Genomic DNA, 15270 nt, shown 5'->3' on the forward strand with positions numbered 1-15270 from the left:
GGCTGGAGGGGGCCCGTCACCAGTTCCAGATTCTGACCGACCACAGTAATCTCCTCCACATCCGCTCTGCCAGGAGGCTGAACAATCGACAGGCAAGATGGCAACAATTCTTCTCTCACTTTGACTATTTGCTATCTTTTAGACCCGGGTCGAAAAACGCTAAGGCGGACGCTCTCTCCAGAGTCTTTATGGAAGAACCTTCCGAGCGTTCAGTGGACATTCCCATCCTCCCTCCCTCTCGCATCGTGGGGATGGTTTCGTGGAAAGTGGAGGAACTCGTAAAGTCGGCGCTGCGCTCCAATCCAGGACCTGGGGGTGGACCCCCCAACAGACTTTTTGTCCATCAGGAACAGCGATCCATAGTCCTGGATTGGGGCCACACTAGTCTGTTCTCGTGCCATCCTGGTTTCCAACGAACCCTGTCTCTACTGCGAAGACGCTTCTGGTGGCCATCCATGGCCAAGGATACACGTGAGTTCATCGCAGCATGTTCTACTTGTGCCCGCAGCAAGGCCTCTCACAGACCTCCGGCTGGTCTCCTCCACCCGCTTCCCATTCCTGCCCGCCCTTGGTCACACATCGCCTTGGATTTCATCACGGGATTTCCTGCCTCCAGAGGTAACACTACTATTCTAAACATTGTAGACCGCTTCTCCAAAGCAGCCCATTTCATCCCGCTGCGCAAACTACCTTCTGCTTCGGAGACGGCTGACCTCCTCACTCTACACGTCATCAAGCTGCATGGTATCCCGGTAGACATTGTCTCTGATCGGGGTCCCCAGTTTTCTTCTCAAGTCTGGAGAGCCTTTTGTAAGGGGATTGGGGCCTCGGTCAGTCTCACTTCGGGATACCACCCCCAGAGCAACGGGCAGGCTGAAAGGGCAAACCAGAGCGTGGAGACCATGCTCCGTTGCGTGGCCAGTAAGAAGCCCACAACCTGGTGCAAGTTCCTCCCTTGGGTGGAGTATTCGTACAACTCCTTGAAGAGCTCCGCTACCGGTATGTCACCATTCGAATGTTCATTGGGCTATCAACCCCCCTTGTTTCCCCAGCAAGAACAAGAGATAGCTGTGCCCTCGACTAAGGCCCATATCAGGAAATGTCAGAGGGTGTGGAGAGCAGCTCGAGCAGCCTTGGAGAGAGCTTCGGCTAAAATGTGCCGCAATGCCAACCGTCATCGCGTTCCGGCTCCATCCTATCGCCCGGGACAGCAAGTATTGTTACTGACTAAGGACCTAAATCTCCAGGTACCATCCAAGAAATTAGCACCACGCTATGTCGGTCCATTTCCCATCATCTCTATCATTAACCCCGTATCTGTCAAACTGGCTCTCCCACCCTCGGTCAAGAGACACTCAGTGGTACATGTGTCCCAGATAAAACCGGTAGCGGAGAGCACTCTGTCCCCTCCTGTTCCTGCCCCCCCTCCCTCTAGGTTCCTGGAAAACGGGGACCAGGTTTGGACCGTCAAAGAGATCCTCAGGGTCCGTCGACAGGGTAGGGGGCTTGTTTATCTAGTCGACTGGGAGGGTTTTGGACCGGAGGACAGATCTTGGGTGCCGGCCTCCTACCTTGCCGACCCCTCTCTTTTAGAGGATTTCTACCGTGCCAATCCTGATGCTCCCCGGCGCTCGTCGGGTGCCTCGCCTAGGTGGGGGGGTACTGTCACGGCGCGGATTCGAACCCGCTTTTCCTCGGCAGCTGGTGCTGCCGGGACCTCTGCTGGCAGCACACTTGGACACGCCCCTGCTCACACTGAGCACAGCACGCCCATGCAGCGACAGGGCTGCAAGCAATTTCGCATCAGCACACCTGGGCCTGATGAGAGGGAGCAACATAAAAGCCAGCGGACCCAAAGGACCTTCGCCAGAACGTAGCCAATCTTCCTGAGTAAGCATCACGTCTGGCACCACTCCCTCGTTCCTTGCTCGCCTTCTTTGTGCTCTTCCTCGTTCCCGTGTTTGATGTCCCTTGTGTCTTCCACAGTGTCTTCCCTGTTGCCTGTGATCGTGTCCTGCCTCACGACCTCCACCTGGATCTCTGCTTGCCTCCCTCGACCCTTGACCTCTGCTTGGACTCGGACATCCTTGCCTCTCTCCAGCCCCCGACTGCTTGCCTCCCTGCTGACTGCCTCTTCGCCTTGCCCCTTGGATTTGACGAACGATTCATACAACACGCACCGACAACACCCCCTGGTAAAACTTACATTGTTAACCCTACACATCGTATGCACTCATTCACTTGTGGTAGCATACACACCCCACACACTCATCAAGGTTTTCAATAAACCTGATAAACCTCAGTTCTGCCTTGGTGTCGCCTCCTTCCCTTTGCCTGGTGCACAACACCAACTTTGAACAGTTAGCGCTTCATCTGTGGTCACCTGATAACCTCTCCACGCAGGAGAGGGGGGCAGAGAAGAAAAGAAACGGCAGATCAATTGGGTTCAAGGACCGCCAAAAATAGTAGGACAAAACGACACTGGCCAAATACTGTCATCAGTGAAGCATGAACACAAACATTAAACAGTGGGTTTCCTAACAATTAGGAAGGTTTGTGTCGTGTTTGCCCTCCTACAGAAACATTAAAACAACAAATATATTTTTCCCCCATCTTTTTCCATTTTTTAAAAAGCTCCAGGGAGCCACTAGGGCGACACTAAAGAGCCGCATGCGGCTCGAGAGCCGCGGGTTGCTAACCCCTGGACTACACGGAAGTTCGTCAGACCTGAATTCCTGGGAGCTTGCTTAACTTCCTTCATTTTAGTGTTTGGACTTTGCAGAAAGTTTGCCACCATGTTTTATAAATGTAATCATTGTTTGTCCTTCTTCTTCTTCTTGTTTTTCTTTTTCTTTTTCTTTTTATTCTTTTTTTCGTATTCTTTTTTTCTTTTTATTCTTATCTGTATTCCTATTCATATCTGTATTGTTATTATTATTTTTCGTATCATTATTGTTATCAAATACTTAATTATTTCATTGTAATAAACCTCCCTATAGCTCCAGTCGCCATGCCAACGACTCCTCCCCCCACCATTCCACCATGAGTTCCTCCTTTCCTGTCAGTTTCCAGAGAGGAAGTTTGCTGCCGAGTGAAAGCAGAGGAATTAATTCGTTTGTGTCTTCTTGTTCTGCTCCCTGTCTGCCCATCAATAAGTCTTCTCTGTGTTGACCCTCAGAAAAATGGAGACTTGGACGGACGGAATGTCAACATCACCATCATCATCTTCATCGTCATCTTCATCATCAGTGGATGACAGGACAAGCAAAACAGAAGGTAATTAAATATTAATAGTATTCTGACCAACATTATTTTTCACTTTTTAAAAACTGAATGAATGTTTATTAATTACATTAATGATACTATTATATACACAGTATAATGACATTATATTAAGACGGAGAGGAATGAATGTGTTGGTCAATACAGCTATATAATACATAAACAATATTATTATATATATTGATATAATATAATAATGCTAAACATGATCCACCTATGTCAACCAGCTTTTGTATGAAACGTATACTGTAGTATACATTATTATGAAATATATTATTTTAGTTACTTTTAAAGAAGAAGAATCTGAGTTATTTATTATTATTTTCTATGTAGCGCCAGATGACAACATAATTTGTGTAAGGGTATCTTTCATTTGGAACAGGTCTTTGTTTGTTACAGTTGTTATTTTATTTAAAAAAAAAAAAAGGAAATATCATGTTATTTACATGACAGAAAGTCATTTCACGTTAATAATTTATAATTGTAATGGTCTGTGTCTTGGCAGAGGAGCATTTATTTAATAGTTTAACTTTGTGGATTATTTTAAAAACAATTTATTTGGCTAGGGTCTAGGGTGTATCCCGCATCTCGTCAAAGTCAGCTGGAATACACACACACACACACATATATATATATATATATACATATATATATATATATATATATATATATATATATATATATATATGTATATATATATATATATATATATATATATATATATATATATATATTAGAGATGCGCGGTTTGCGGGCACAACCGCGGAGTCCGCGGATTATCCGCGGATCGGGCGGATGAAATTAAAAAAAATTAGATTTTATCCGCGGGTCGGGTCGGGTCGGGTCGGGTGGTTGAAATAAAAAAAAATTAGATTTTAAATAGATTCAGGCGGGTGGCAGTTAAACCAATTCGGAAATATATATACATAGTTAAATGTTGTTACCCACATATGAAAAACGAGCAGGCACCTGCAGCATATGCCACAACAGAAGAAAAAAAAAGAAAAGAGATGGACACTTTTACGGAGCAGAGAAGGGACGCCTCGCCGGGGTCCGGGACCGAGGCCCCTTCCCCCGAGAGGGCCCCACCGGGAGCCGTAGCTGAGGCGATCCGCGAGAAGGGCCCGACGCACGTCCAGGGTCACCACCGCGCCCACCGCACCGACACCCCGCCTCGTCCGCCTTCGCCGCGGCCGGCGTCACGCGCAGCAGGTAAGCAGCTTACCTGCCCGCCACCCCCGTGGCCGGGGGCTCGTAACAGGGGTCACTCCGCGCGCTCCGCCCGCGCAGCTTACCTGCCCGCCACCCCTGTTGCCGGGGGCGCGTAACAGGGGTCACTCCGCGCGCAGTGCGCTCACGAAAGGGGTGGGGCTCACCCTGGTTGATATAGACAGCAGCTAGGACGGTGGCCATGGAAGTTGGAACCCGCTAAGGAGTGTGTAACAACCCACCTGCCGAATCAACTAGCCCTGAAAATGGATGGCGCTGGAGCGTCGGGCCCATATACCCGGCCGTCGCCGGCAGCGAGACGCGCTTGGAGGTGCGCTCAGCGCGGCTCCCATATGATTGCGCACTGGTGTGCGTCTGGGTCGTGACAGCGTGGCACGCGAACGACTGTACTGCATTGGATCAGTCTCCTTTCTTTAACAGGCAAAAGCTTTATAACCTCACTAATGCCTTGCATCGTCTATATTAGATATATAACAACGGGCGAGTGCTGGCGGATGCGGTTCTGATCAAATGCTAGATCGGGTGGATTGCGGATGGTTGACGACTTTCTGATGCGGTTGCGGATGAAATAATTGCCTATCCGCGCATCTCTAATATATATATATATCAATCAATCAATCAATGTTTATTTATATAGCCCTAAATCACAAGTGTCTCAAAGGGCTGCACAAGCCACAACGACATCCTTTTAAATGGTATCATTAAAAAAAACATGACAAATAAGGAACATCCAAGCTATTTCATAGAAAATAATCAAACTATAAATGACCCTAAGGAAATAACGGATGCTTTTAACACCTTCTTTGTGAATGTTGGACCTAATTTAGCAAATGAAATTGCACAACCTGAAAACAGTGTCAAATTTAATGAACAAACCATTCAAAGGAACTTAGAATCGTTTTTTATTTCCCCCGTTTATGAAAGTGAAATCACAGAAATTGTAAATTCTCAGAAAAACAAGAAGTCAACAGACTGCTGTGACTTGGACTTTTCTCTGATCAAAGAAATTGTTGATTTTATAGCTGTTCCCTTCACTTATATATGTAATATTTATTTTATAAAAGGAGTTTTCCCAAAGAAAATGAAAACGGCAAAAGTTATTCCCATCTTCAAAAGTGGAGATAAGCATCAGTTCACCAACTATAGGCCTATTTCTCTACTCTCACAATTTTCAAAAGTCCTTGAAAAATTATTTGTGTCAAGATTAGACAGTTTTATTGACAAGCATCACTTGCTAAGTGAACACCAATACGGTTTTCGAGCAAACAGGTCCACTTCCATGGCAGTGATGGAACTAGTTGAGGAGGTAACCACTGCAATTGATAAGAGGGAGTTTGTTGTTGGCGTTTTTATTGACCTGAGCAAGGCTTTTGACACCATCGATCACACATTACTTTTAAACAAAATGCAGAGGTATAGTTTTAGAGGTTTTGCTCATGATTGGTTGAAAAGTTATCTTGGTGGTAGAGAACAGTATGTGCATATGAACAATGTAGATTCAGATAAAAAGATTATAACACATGGAGTGCCCCAAGGTTCTGTACTGGGACCAAAATTGTTTTTATTGTATATTAATGATATCTGCAAAATTTAAAAAAAAACTCAATTGTATTCTCTTTGCTGACGATACAAGTCTGTACTGTTCTGGGCAAGACCTTGGCCAACTCTTGGAGGCTGTAGAGAGCGAACTCCATATACTAAAGCAATGGTTTGATGCCAATAAACTGTCAATCAACCTAAATAAAACAAAATATATAATTTTTGGAAATAGGAAAAATAACATACAGTGTCATATAAGAATTGATGATATGGAGATAGAAAGGGTGTATTCAACAAAATTTTGGGGAATCTATATAGATGATAAATTAAATTGGAAACTGTACATAAATATACTTAAGACAAAGATGGCAAAAAATATTGCTATGTTACATAAAATCAAAAACTCCGTAAATCAAAAGGCTCTTAATATGTTGTATAATTCTTTCGTACTCCCTTATCTTAATTATTGTGTTGAAACAATTACAAAACAAACATCAACTCTATATTCTTCCTGCTTGGCACTCAGCATCAAGGGTTGGAATTGGGGGTTAAATCACCAAAATGATTCCCGGGCGCAGCCACCGCTGCTGCCCACTGCTCCCCTCACCTCCCAGGGGGTGATCAAGGGTGATGGGTCAAATGCAGAGAATAATTTCGCCACACCTAGTGTGTGTGTGACAATCATTGGTACTTTAACTTTAACTTTAACTTTACTTCAAAAGAAAGCGATTAGAATTGTAAATTATGCAGATTATCATGACCATACCAATGCTCTGTTTATTAAATTAAAAACCTTAAAACTGCATGATCTTGTTGACCTCAACACTGCTATTGTGACGTACAAAGCTCATAACCACATGCTGCCTCGGTGTCTACAGGAGAGGTTCAAACCCAGAGAGAATCCCTATGACCTCAGAGGTTCAGCTGTCTTCCAGAAAGCTAAGATAAGAACAAGCTTAAAAAGTAGATGTGTTTCTGTCAGGGGGGTTCAACTGTGGAACAGCTTGGATGATTCCTTAAAATGTTCCAGGTCCATTCACACATTTAAAAAACACTTTAAGACCAATGTCTTGGAAAAATATATCACTCTTGAATCAACACAGTAGTTAATACTATGATCAATGTTAATTAAAATACTAAATGTGGGATATAAATAATAATGGAAGTATAATTGTTTGTATATAGTATATAAATTGGTACAAAGGTTTAACACGCGTATAAGGATATTTCACATGCCTTTACTGTGTATATAATTGAACAGTGTTCATATTGTGTATAATGTGTATTTATAATATGTTGTACAAAAGACATTTCATAATTTTTGGAAGTTCATCTTGTACTTGACATTGTTTATAGGGTTAGGCGCTATAAGTGTTCAACTTCAGCCTAAACCCTTTCGGTCTGCAACATTTTCATTTTCATTTTCAATCTATGAATGTGCAACTGTTTGTTTATTTTGTTGACCATTGACCGAAGAATAATAAAAATAATAACATCCTCGGTATAGCCCACATAAGGGCAAGGAAAAACTCACCCCAGTGGGACGTCGATGTGAATGACTATGAGAAACCTTGGAGAGGACCGCATATGTGGGTAACCCCCCCCCTCTAGGGAGACCGAATGCAATGGATGTCGAGTGGGTCTAACATAATATTGTGAGAGTCCAGTCCATAGTGGATCCAGCATAACAGTAAGAGTCCAGTCCACAGTGGGGTCAGCAGGAAACCATCCCGAGCGGAGACGGGTCAGCAGCGCAGAGATGTTCCCAACCGATATACAGGCGAGCGGTCCACCCCGGGTCCCGACCCCGGACAGCCAGCACCCCATCCATGGCCACCGGATCTGTGTGTCTCCCCTTCCACAAGGGATAGGGGGGAGCAGAGGAGAAAAGAAAAGAAACGGCAGATCAACTGGTCTAAAAAAAAGGGGGGCTATTCAAAGGCTAGAGTATACAAATGAGTTTTGAGATGGGACTTAAATGTTTCTACTGAGGTAGCATCTCTAACTGTTACCGGGAGGGCATTCCATAGTGCTGGAGCCCGAATAGAAAACGCTCTACAGCCCGCAGACTTTTTTTGGGCTCTGGGAATCACTAATAAGCCGGAGTTCTTTGAACGCAGATTTCTTGCCGGGACATATGGTACAATACAATCGGCAAGATAGGCTGGAGCTAGACCGTGTAGTATTTTATACGTAAGTAGTAAAACCTTAAAGTCGCATCTTAAGTGCACAGGAAGCCAGTGCAGGTGAGCCAGTATAGGCGTAATATGATCAAACTTTCTTGTTCTTGTCAAAAGTCTAGCAGCTGCATTTTGTACCAACTGTAATCTTTTAATGCTAGACATAGGGAGACCCGAAAATAATACGTTACAGTAATCGAGACGAGACGTAACGAACGCATGAATAATGATCTCAGCGTCGCTAGTGGACAAAATGGAACGAATTTTAGCGATATTACGGAGATGAAAGAAGGCCGTTTTAGTAACACTCTTAATGTGTGACTCAAAGGAGAGAGTTGGGTCGAAGATAATACCCAGATTCTTTACTGAGTCGCTTTGTGTAATTGTTTTGGTTGTCAAATGTTAAGGTGGTATTATCAAATAAATGTCGGTGTTTAGCAGGACCGATAATCAGCATTTCCGTTTTCTTAGTGTTGAGTTGCAAGAAGTTAGCGGACATCCATTGTTTAATTTCATTAAGACACGCCTCCAGCTGACTACAATCCGGCGTGTTGGTCAGCTTTAGGGGCATGTAGAGTTGGGTGTCATCAGCATAGCAATGAAAGCTAACACCGTATTTGCGTATGATGTCGCCTAGCGGCAACATGTAAATACTAAAGAGTGCAGGGCCAAGAACCGAACCTTGGGGGACTCCGCACGTTACCTTAACATAGTCCGAGGTCAGAGCCGGCCCAAGGCATAAGCGTACTAAGCGCTTGCTTAGGGCCCCGCGGCCACCAGGGGGCCCCCAAAAGCAATTAACAAAAAATTATTATTTTTTATTTTTTGCATGTACGAGTCTGACTGATGATTTCTAAATGATCAAAGATATATTATTGTACAAAAACACAATTTTAGGTCAACATTTTTGCACATTGCTGTTTCAGGTTTTTGTTACCAAAAATAATAAAGTGAATCAGAATCAGCTTTATTGTCCAGTTATGTTTAACACACATGGAATTTAACTTCAGTAGACTGCGCTCTCTTTGTACAAAGTAAACATTAAATATGAACAATTAACTAAAAATATAAACTAGTAATTAAAGACTAATATGTACAAGACTGATGAGACAAGATGACACTTTTACTGTAAATACAAAGCTTTATCACTTGGACTGTTCAACCCCAGTCCACTCTTGTAGCTGAATGTTTTCTACATTTTAAGATTAGGAACCATATGTGGCACTCTGGACATCATTCGTTCATTCATTGGTATTATTTATGTTCTTAACTGGGCCACCCCCATATCTTTATAAATGACATGTCATTTGTAAAGACATGCCAGGCTGACAATAGGATAATGTAAACAACACTGCCAGAGCCGCAATGAGTTTATATATTATTTATATATTATTGGCAGAAATAGAGGGCCCCAAAATCAAATTTTGCTTAGGGCCCCATGGAGGCTTGGGCCGGCACTGTCCGAGGTCACATTGTTATGGGAGACGCACTGCATCCTGTCAGTAAGATAAGAGTTAAACCACGACAAGGCTAAGTCTGACATACCAATACATGTTTTGATACGCTCTAATAAAATGTTATGATCGACGGTATCGAAAGCAGCGCTAAGATCAAGAAGCAGCAACATGGATGACGCATCAGAATCCATCGTTAGCAGTAGATCATTAGTCATTTTTGCGAGGGCTGTCTCCGTAGAGTGATTTGCCCTGAAACCGGATTGAAAAGGTTCACAGAGATTGTTAGACATTAAGTGTTCATTTAGCTGCTGTGCGACAATTTTTTCGAGGATTTTCGAGATAAACGGAAGGTGGGACACCGGCCGGTAGTTTACCATGAGGTCAGGATCGAGGTTAGGTCTTTTGAGCAAAGGATGAATAACCGCTTTTTTGAATGCTAGTGGAACAGTGCCAGAGGAAAGTGATAAGTTTATAATATTTAGCACTGATGGACCTAATAATACAAAAAGTTCCTTAATAAGTTTCCCAGGAAATGGGTCAAGTAAACATGTTGTTTGTTTTGTCCCATTGACACATCTTAACAATTCCTCTAGTGTTATTTCATCAAAGAGAGAGAAACTATTTTGGAGGGCGGTATCCTTCGTAGATACAGTCGTATCTGTGTTAATAGAACCCAGTTGTAGCTGCGATGCATTGTCTTTAATCTCCTTTCTAATGAGTTCAATTTTCTTATTAAAGAAATTCATAAAATCATCTGCTGAGTGGGTGGAGCTACTGGGAGGAGTCCCTTGTTGGGTTAGCGATGCTACTGTACTAAACAAAAATTTCGGATCATTTTTGTTGAGGTGGATGAGATTTGAGTAATATTTAGTTTTAGCTAGGGTAAGCATGTGTTTATAAGTTATTAAACTATCACTCCATGCTTGATGGAAAACCTCAAGTTTAGTAGCGCGCCATTTGCGTTCCAGCTTTCTACATGATAATTTATGGGCTCTAGTTTCTTCTGTAAACCATGGGGTGCGCCTTTTAGGGGCTCTTTTAAGCTTTAGCGGTGCTATACTATCAATGGTGTCGCGCAGGGCGTCGTTAAAGTTGTTAGTGAGGTTATCAATAGAGCCGACATAATTTGGGAATGGTGCCATTACCGAAGGCAGTAGGCCAGCAAGAGTCATCATTGTGGCAGCATTAATGTTGCGGCTGCTATAGTAGTTATTATTATTAGTTTGTTGACAATGAGTCAGAACTTCAAATTTTATAAGGTAATGATCGGACATTACTTTAGTATACGGGAGTATCGTAACTTTGGAGGTGGTGACACCCCTGACCAGCACTAGATCTATCGTATTTCCGTTGCGATGCGTAGGTTCATTTATTATTTGTGTAAGACCACAGCTATCAATTATAGTCTGGAGCGCCATGCACTGAGGGTCCGATGGGGTATTCATATGGATATTAAAGTCCCCCATTATGATTATATTGTCGGCGTGCGTCACTAAATCAGCAACGAACTCTGAAAATTCACTGATGAAGTCCGAATTGGGTCCTGGGGGGCGGTAGATAACAGCCAGGTGGAGAGGCAGCGGTGTGACAAACCTCATAGTAAGCATCTCAAACGAGTTATATTTATTATTTAGGTTCGGGGTAAGATTAAAGTTTTTATTGTGTATGAGTGCAACTCCCCCACTCCTTTTAATGGGACGGGCAATATGCGCTCCCGCATAGCCAGGAGGAGACGCCTCACCCAGCGCAAAGAAATCGTCTGGTTTGAGCCAGGTCTCGGCGAGACCAATAACGTCAAGATTATTGTCTCTAATGACCTCATTAACTAATAGCGTTTTGGAAGATAATGATCTTATGTTTAAGAAGCCCATATTATAGGTAGTGGGCTGTTTTGAGGAGTTTTTGTTGAAATTATCCGTAGTAGCAATATTAATAATGCTGTGTTTATTATGTGTAGTGCACTTTAAATAATTTCGACCATACCTAGGAATTGATATGACGGGAATTTTCCGATTGTTTGCTTGATGTTGTGATAAACCGAACGCATCATAACTTGCCACCTCAGTAGAGTGCATGTCTACTTCTGACACAGAAAAAAAAAATTTTGAGTTGTGTATTGTTCTAAAATAGTTGCTATGTGTGCAGGTATTATCCAGCCTGGCGCTGGCTAGTTCTATTTTAACAAACTTCTCACCCGGACTAGCGCTTCTTTGAGGATTAGCCTTTCGCTTTGTTGTTAGCCCCGCTCGGCATCCCCGCTTCTGCTTCCGCTCACACCGCTTACGTGTCTTCCGTTGACGGTCCCCGCTGGCACTTAACTCCGCTGCTTTAGAGGCCGCTGGATGTAGCCAGCGAAGAATCCCCATGCTAGCGAGGAGGTCGAAAGTACCCGCATCTTTCAGCCTATAACGGCCCGATCTATCCACATCCAGAATCGTCTGTCGGTCGTATCTGATCACGAAGTGTCCACGCTGTGAGCCAGCCATGAAATAGACAGAATTGACGGGTATTTTTGCCAAATCGCTCTACACTTCCAAGAGCGTCTGCAAGCCGCTGCCATCAGGGCGCCGCCATCTATATATATATATATATATATATATGTATGTATATATATATATATATGTATATGGATATATATATATATATATATATATATATATATATATATATATATATATATATATATATATATATATATATATATATATATATATATATATATATATATTTATATGGCTGTAAATGTATGTATATATATATATATATGTATGTATATGTATGTATGTAGATAGATACGTATGTGTGTGTATATATATATACACACACACATATGTATCTATCTACATACATGCATATATACATATGTGTGTGTATGTATATGTATGTATGTATATGCATATATATGTATATATATATATATATATATATATATATACAGTGGGGCAAAAAAGTATTTAGTCAGCCACCAATTGTGCAAGTTCTCCCACTTAAAATGATGACAGAGGTCTGTAATTTTCATCATAGGTACACTTCAACTGTGAGAGACAGAATGTGAAAAAAAATCCAGGAATTCACATCGTAGGAATTTTAAAGAATTTATTTGTAAATTATGGTGGAAAATAAGTATTTGGTCACTTCAAACAAGGAAGATCTCTGGCTCTCACAGACCTGTAACTTCTTCTTTAAGAAGCTCTTCTGTCCTCCACTCGTTACCTGTATTAATGGCACCTGTTTGAACTCGTTATCTGTATAAAAGACACCTGTCCACAGCCTTATAACAGTCAGACTCCAAACTCCACTATGGCCAAGACCAAAGAGCTGTAGAAGGACACCAGGAAAAGAATTGTAGACCTGCACCAGACTGTGAAGAGTGAATCTACAATAGGCAAGCAGCTTGGTGTGAAAAAAATCAACCGTGGGAGCAATTATCAGAAGATGGAAGACATACAAAACTACTGATAATCTCCCTCGATCTGGGGCTCCACGCAAGATCTCATCCCGTGGGTTCAAAATGATCATGAGAACGGTGAGCAAAAATCCCAGAACCACACGGGGGGACCTGGTGAATGACCTGCAGAGAGCTGGGACCAAAGTAACAAAGGTTACCATCAGTAACACACTACGCCGACAGGGAATCAAATCCTGCAGTGCCAGACGTGTCCCCCTGCTTAAGCCAGTGCATGTCCAGGCCCGTCTGAAGTTTGCCAGAGAGCACATGGATGATACAGCAGAGGATTGGGAGAATGTCATGTGGTCAGATGAAACCAAAATAGAACTTTTTGGTATAAACTCAACTCGTCGTGTTTGGAGGAAGAAGAATAATGAGTTGCATCCCAAGAACACCATACCTACTGTGAAGCATGGGGGTGGAAACATCATGCTTTGGGGCTGTTTTTCTGCTAAGGGGACAGGCCGACTGATCCGTGTTAAGGAAAAATGAATGGGGCCATGTATCGTGAGATTTTGAGCCAAAACCTCCTTCCATCAGTGAGAGCTTTGAAGATGAAACGTGGCTGGGTCTTCCACCATGACAATGATCCCAAACACACCGCCCGGGCAACGAAGGAGTGGCTCCATAAGAAGCATTTGAAAGTCCTGGAGTGGCCTAGCCAGTCTCCAGACTTCAACCCCATAGAAAATCTGTGGAGGGAGTTGAAAGTCCGTGTTGCTCGGCGACAGCCCCAAAACATCACTGCTCTCGAGAAGATCTGCATGGAGGAATGGGCCAAAATACCAGCTACTGTGTGTGCAAACCTGGTAAAGACCTATAGTAATCGTTTGACCTCTGTTATTGCCAACAAAGGTTATATTACAAAGTATTGAGTTGAATTTTTGTTATTGACCAAATACGTATTTTCCACCATAATTTACAAATAAATTCTTTAAAATTCCTACAATGTGAATTCCTGGATTTTTTTTCACATTCTGTCTCCCACAGTTAAAGTGTACCTATGATGAAAATTACAGACCTCTGTCATCATTTTAAGTGGGAGAACTTGCACAATTGGTGGCTGACTAAATACTTTTTTGCCCCACTGTATATATATATATATATATATATATATATATATATATACATGTCTTAATAAGGTTATCCAAAAAATAGTGCTCGATACCGTAGTAGAGCGCAATATATGTATGTGTGGGAAAAAAATCACAAGACTATTTCATCTCTACAGGCCTGTTTCATGAGGGGGAATCCCCTCATGAAACAGGCCTGTAGAGATGAAATAGTCTTGTGATTTTTTTCCCACACATACATTTTTATATATATATATATATATATATATATATATATATATATATATATATATATATATATATATATATATATATATACATATACATATACAGGTAAAAGCCAGTAAATTAGAATATTTTGAAAAACTTGATTTATTTCAGTAATTGCATTCAAAAGGTGTAACTTGTACATTATATTTATTCATTGCACACAGACTGATGCATTCAAATGTTTATTTCATTTAATTTTGATGATTTGAAGTGGCAACAAATCAAAATTCCGTGTGTCACAAAATTAGAATATTACTTAAGGCTAATACAAAAAAGGGATTTTTAGAAATGTTGGCCAACTGAAAAGTATGAAAATGAAAAATATGAGCATGTACAATACTCAATACTTGGTTGGAGCTCCTTTTGCCTCAATTACTGCGTTAATGCGGCGTGGCATGGAGTCGATGAGTTTCTGGCACTGCTCAGGTGTTATGAGAGCCCAGGTTGCTCTGATAGTGGCCTTCAACTCTTCTGCGTTTTTGGGTCTGGCATTCTGCATCTTCCTTTTCACAATACCCCACAGATTTTCTATGGGGCTAAGGTCAGGGGAGTTGGCGGGCCAATTTAGAACAGAAATACCATGGTCCGTAAACTAGGCACGGGTAGATTTTGCGCTGTGTGCAGGCGCCAAGTCCTGTTGGAACTTGAAATCTCCATCTCCATAGAGCAGGTCAGCAGCAGGAAGCATGAAGTGCTCTAAAACTTGCTGGTAGACGGCTGTGTTGACCCTGGATCTCAGGAAACAGAGTGGACCGACACCAGCATTTGACATGGCACCCCAAACCATCACT

General features: G+C 42.3%; 1 protein-coding gene across 1 annotated transcript in view; it reads left to right on the plus strand.

The window, feature by feature from the left end:
* The window catches only part of exoc3l1 (exocyst complex component 3-like 1), a 117840-nt gene that overhangs the window by 5335 nt on the left and 97235 nt on the right, over window positions 1-15270 (plus strand). The window contains exon 2 of the mRNA XM_061927938.1: window positions 3179-3276. Coding sequence (XP_061783922.1) covers window positions 3179-3276 — 98 coding nt within the window. The remainder of the gene's footprint in view (window positions 1-3178; window positions 3277-15270) is intronic.

The sequence above is a fragment of the Nerophis lumbriciformis genome, linkage group LG35, assembly GCF_033978685.3.
Source record: "Nerophis lumbriciformis linkage group LG35, RoL_Nlum_v2.1, whole genome shotgun sequence".
NCBI lineage: Eukaryota > Metazoa > Chordata > Actinopteri > Syngnathiformes > Syngnathidae > Nerophis > Nerophis lumbriciformis.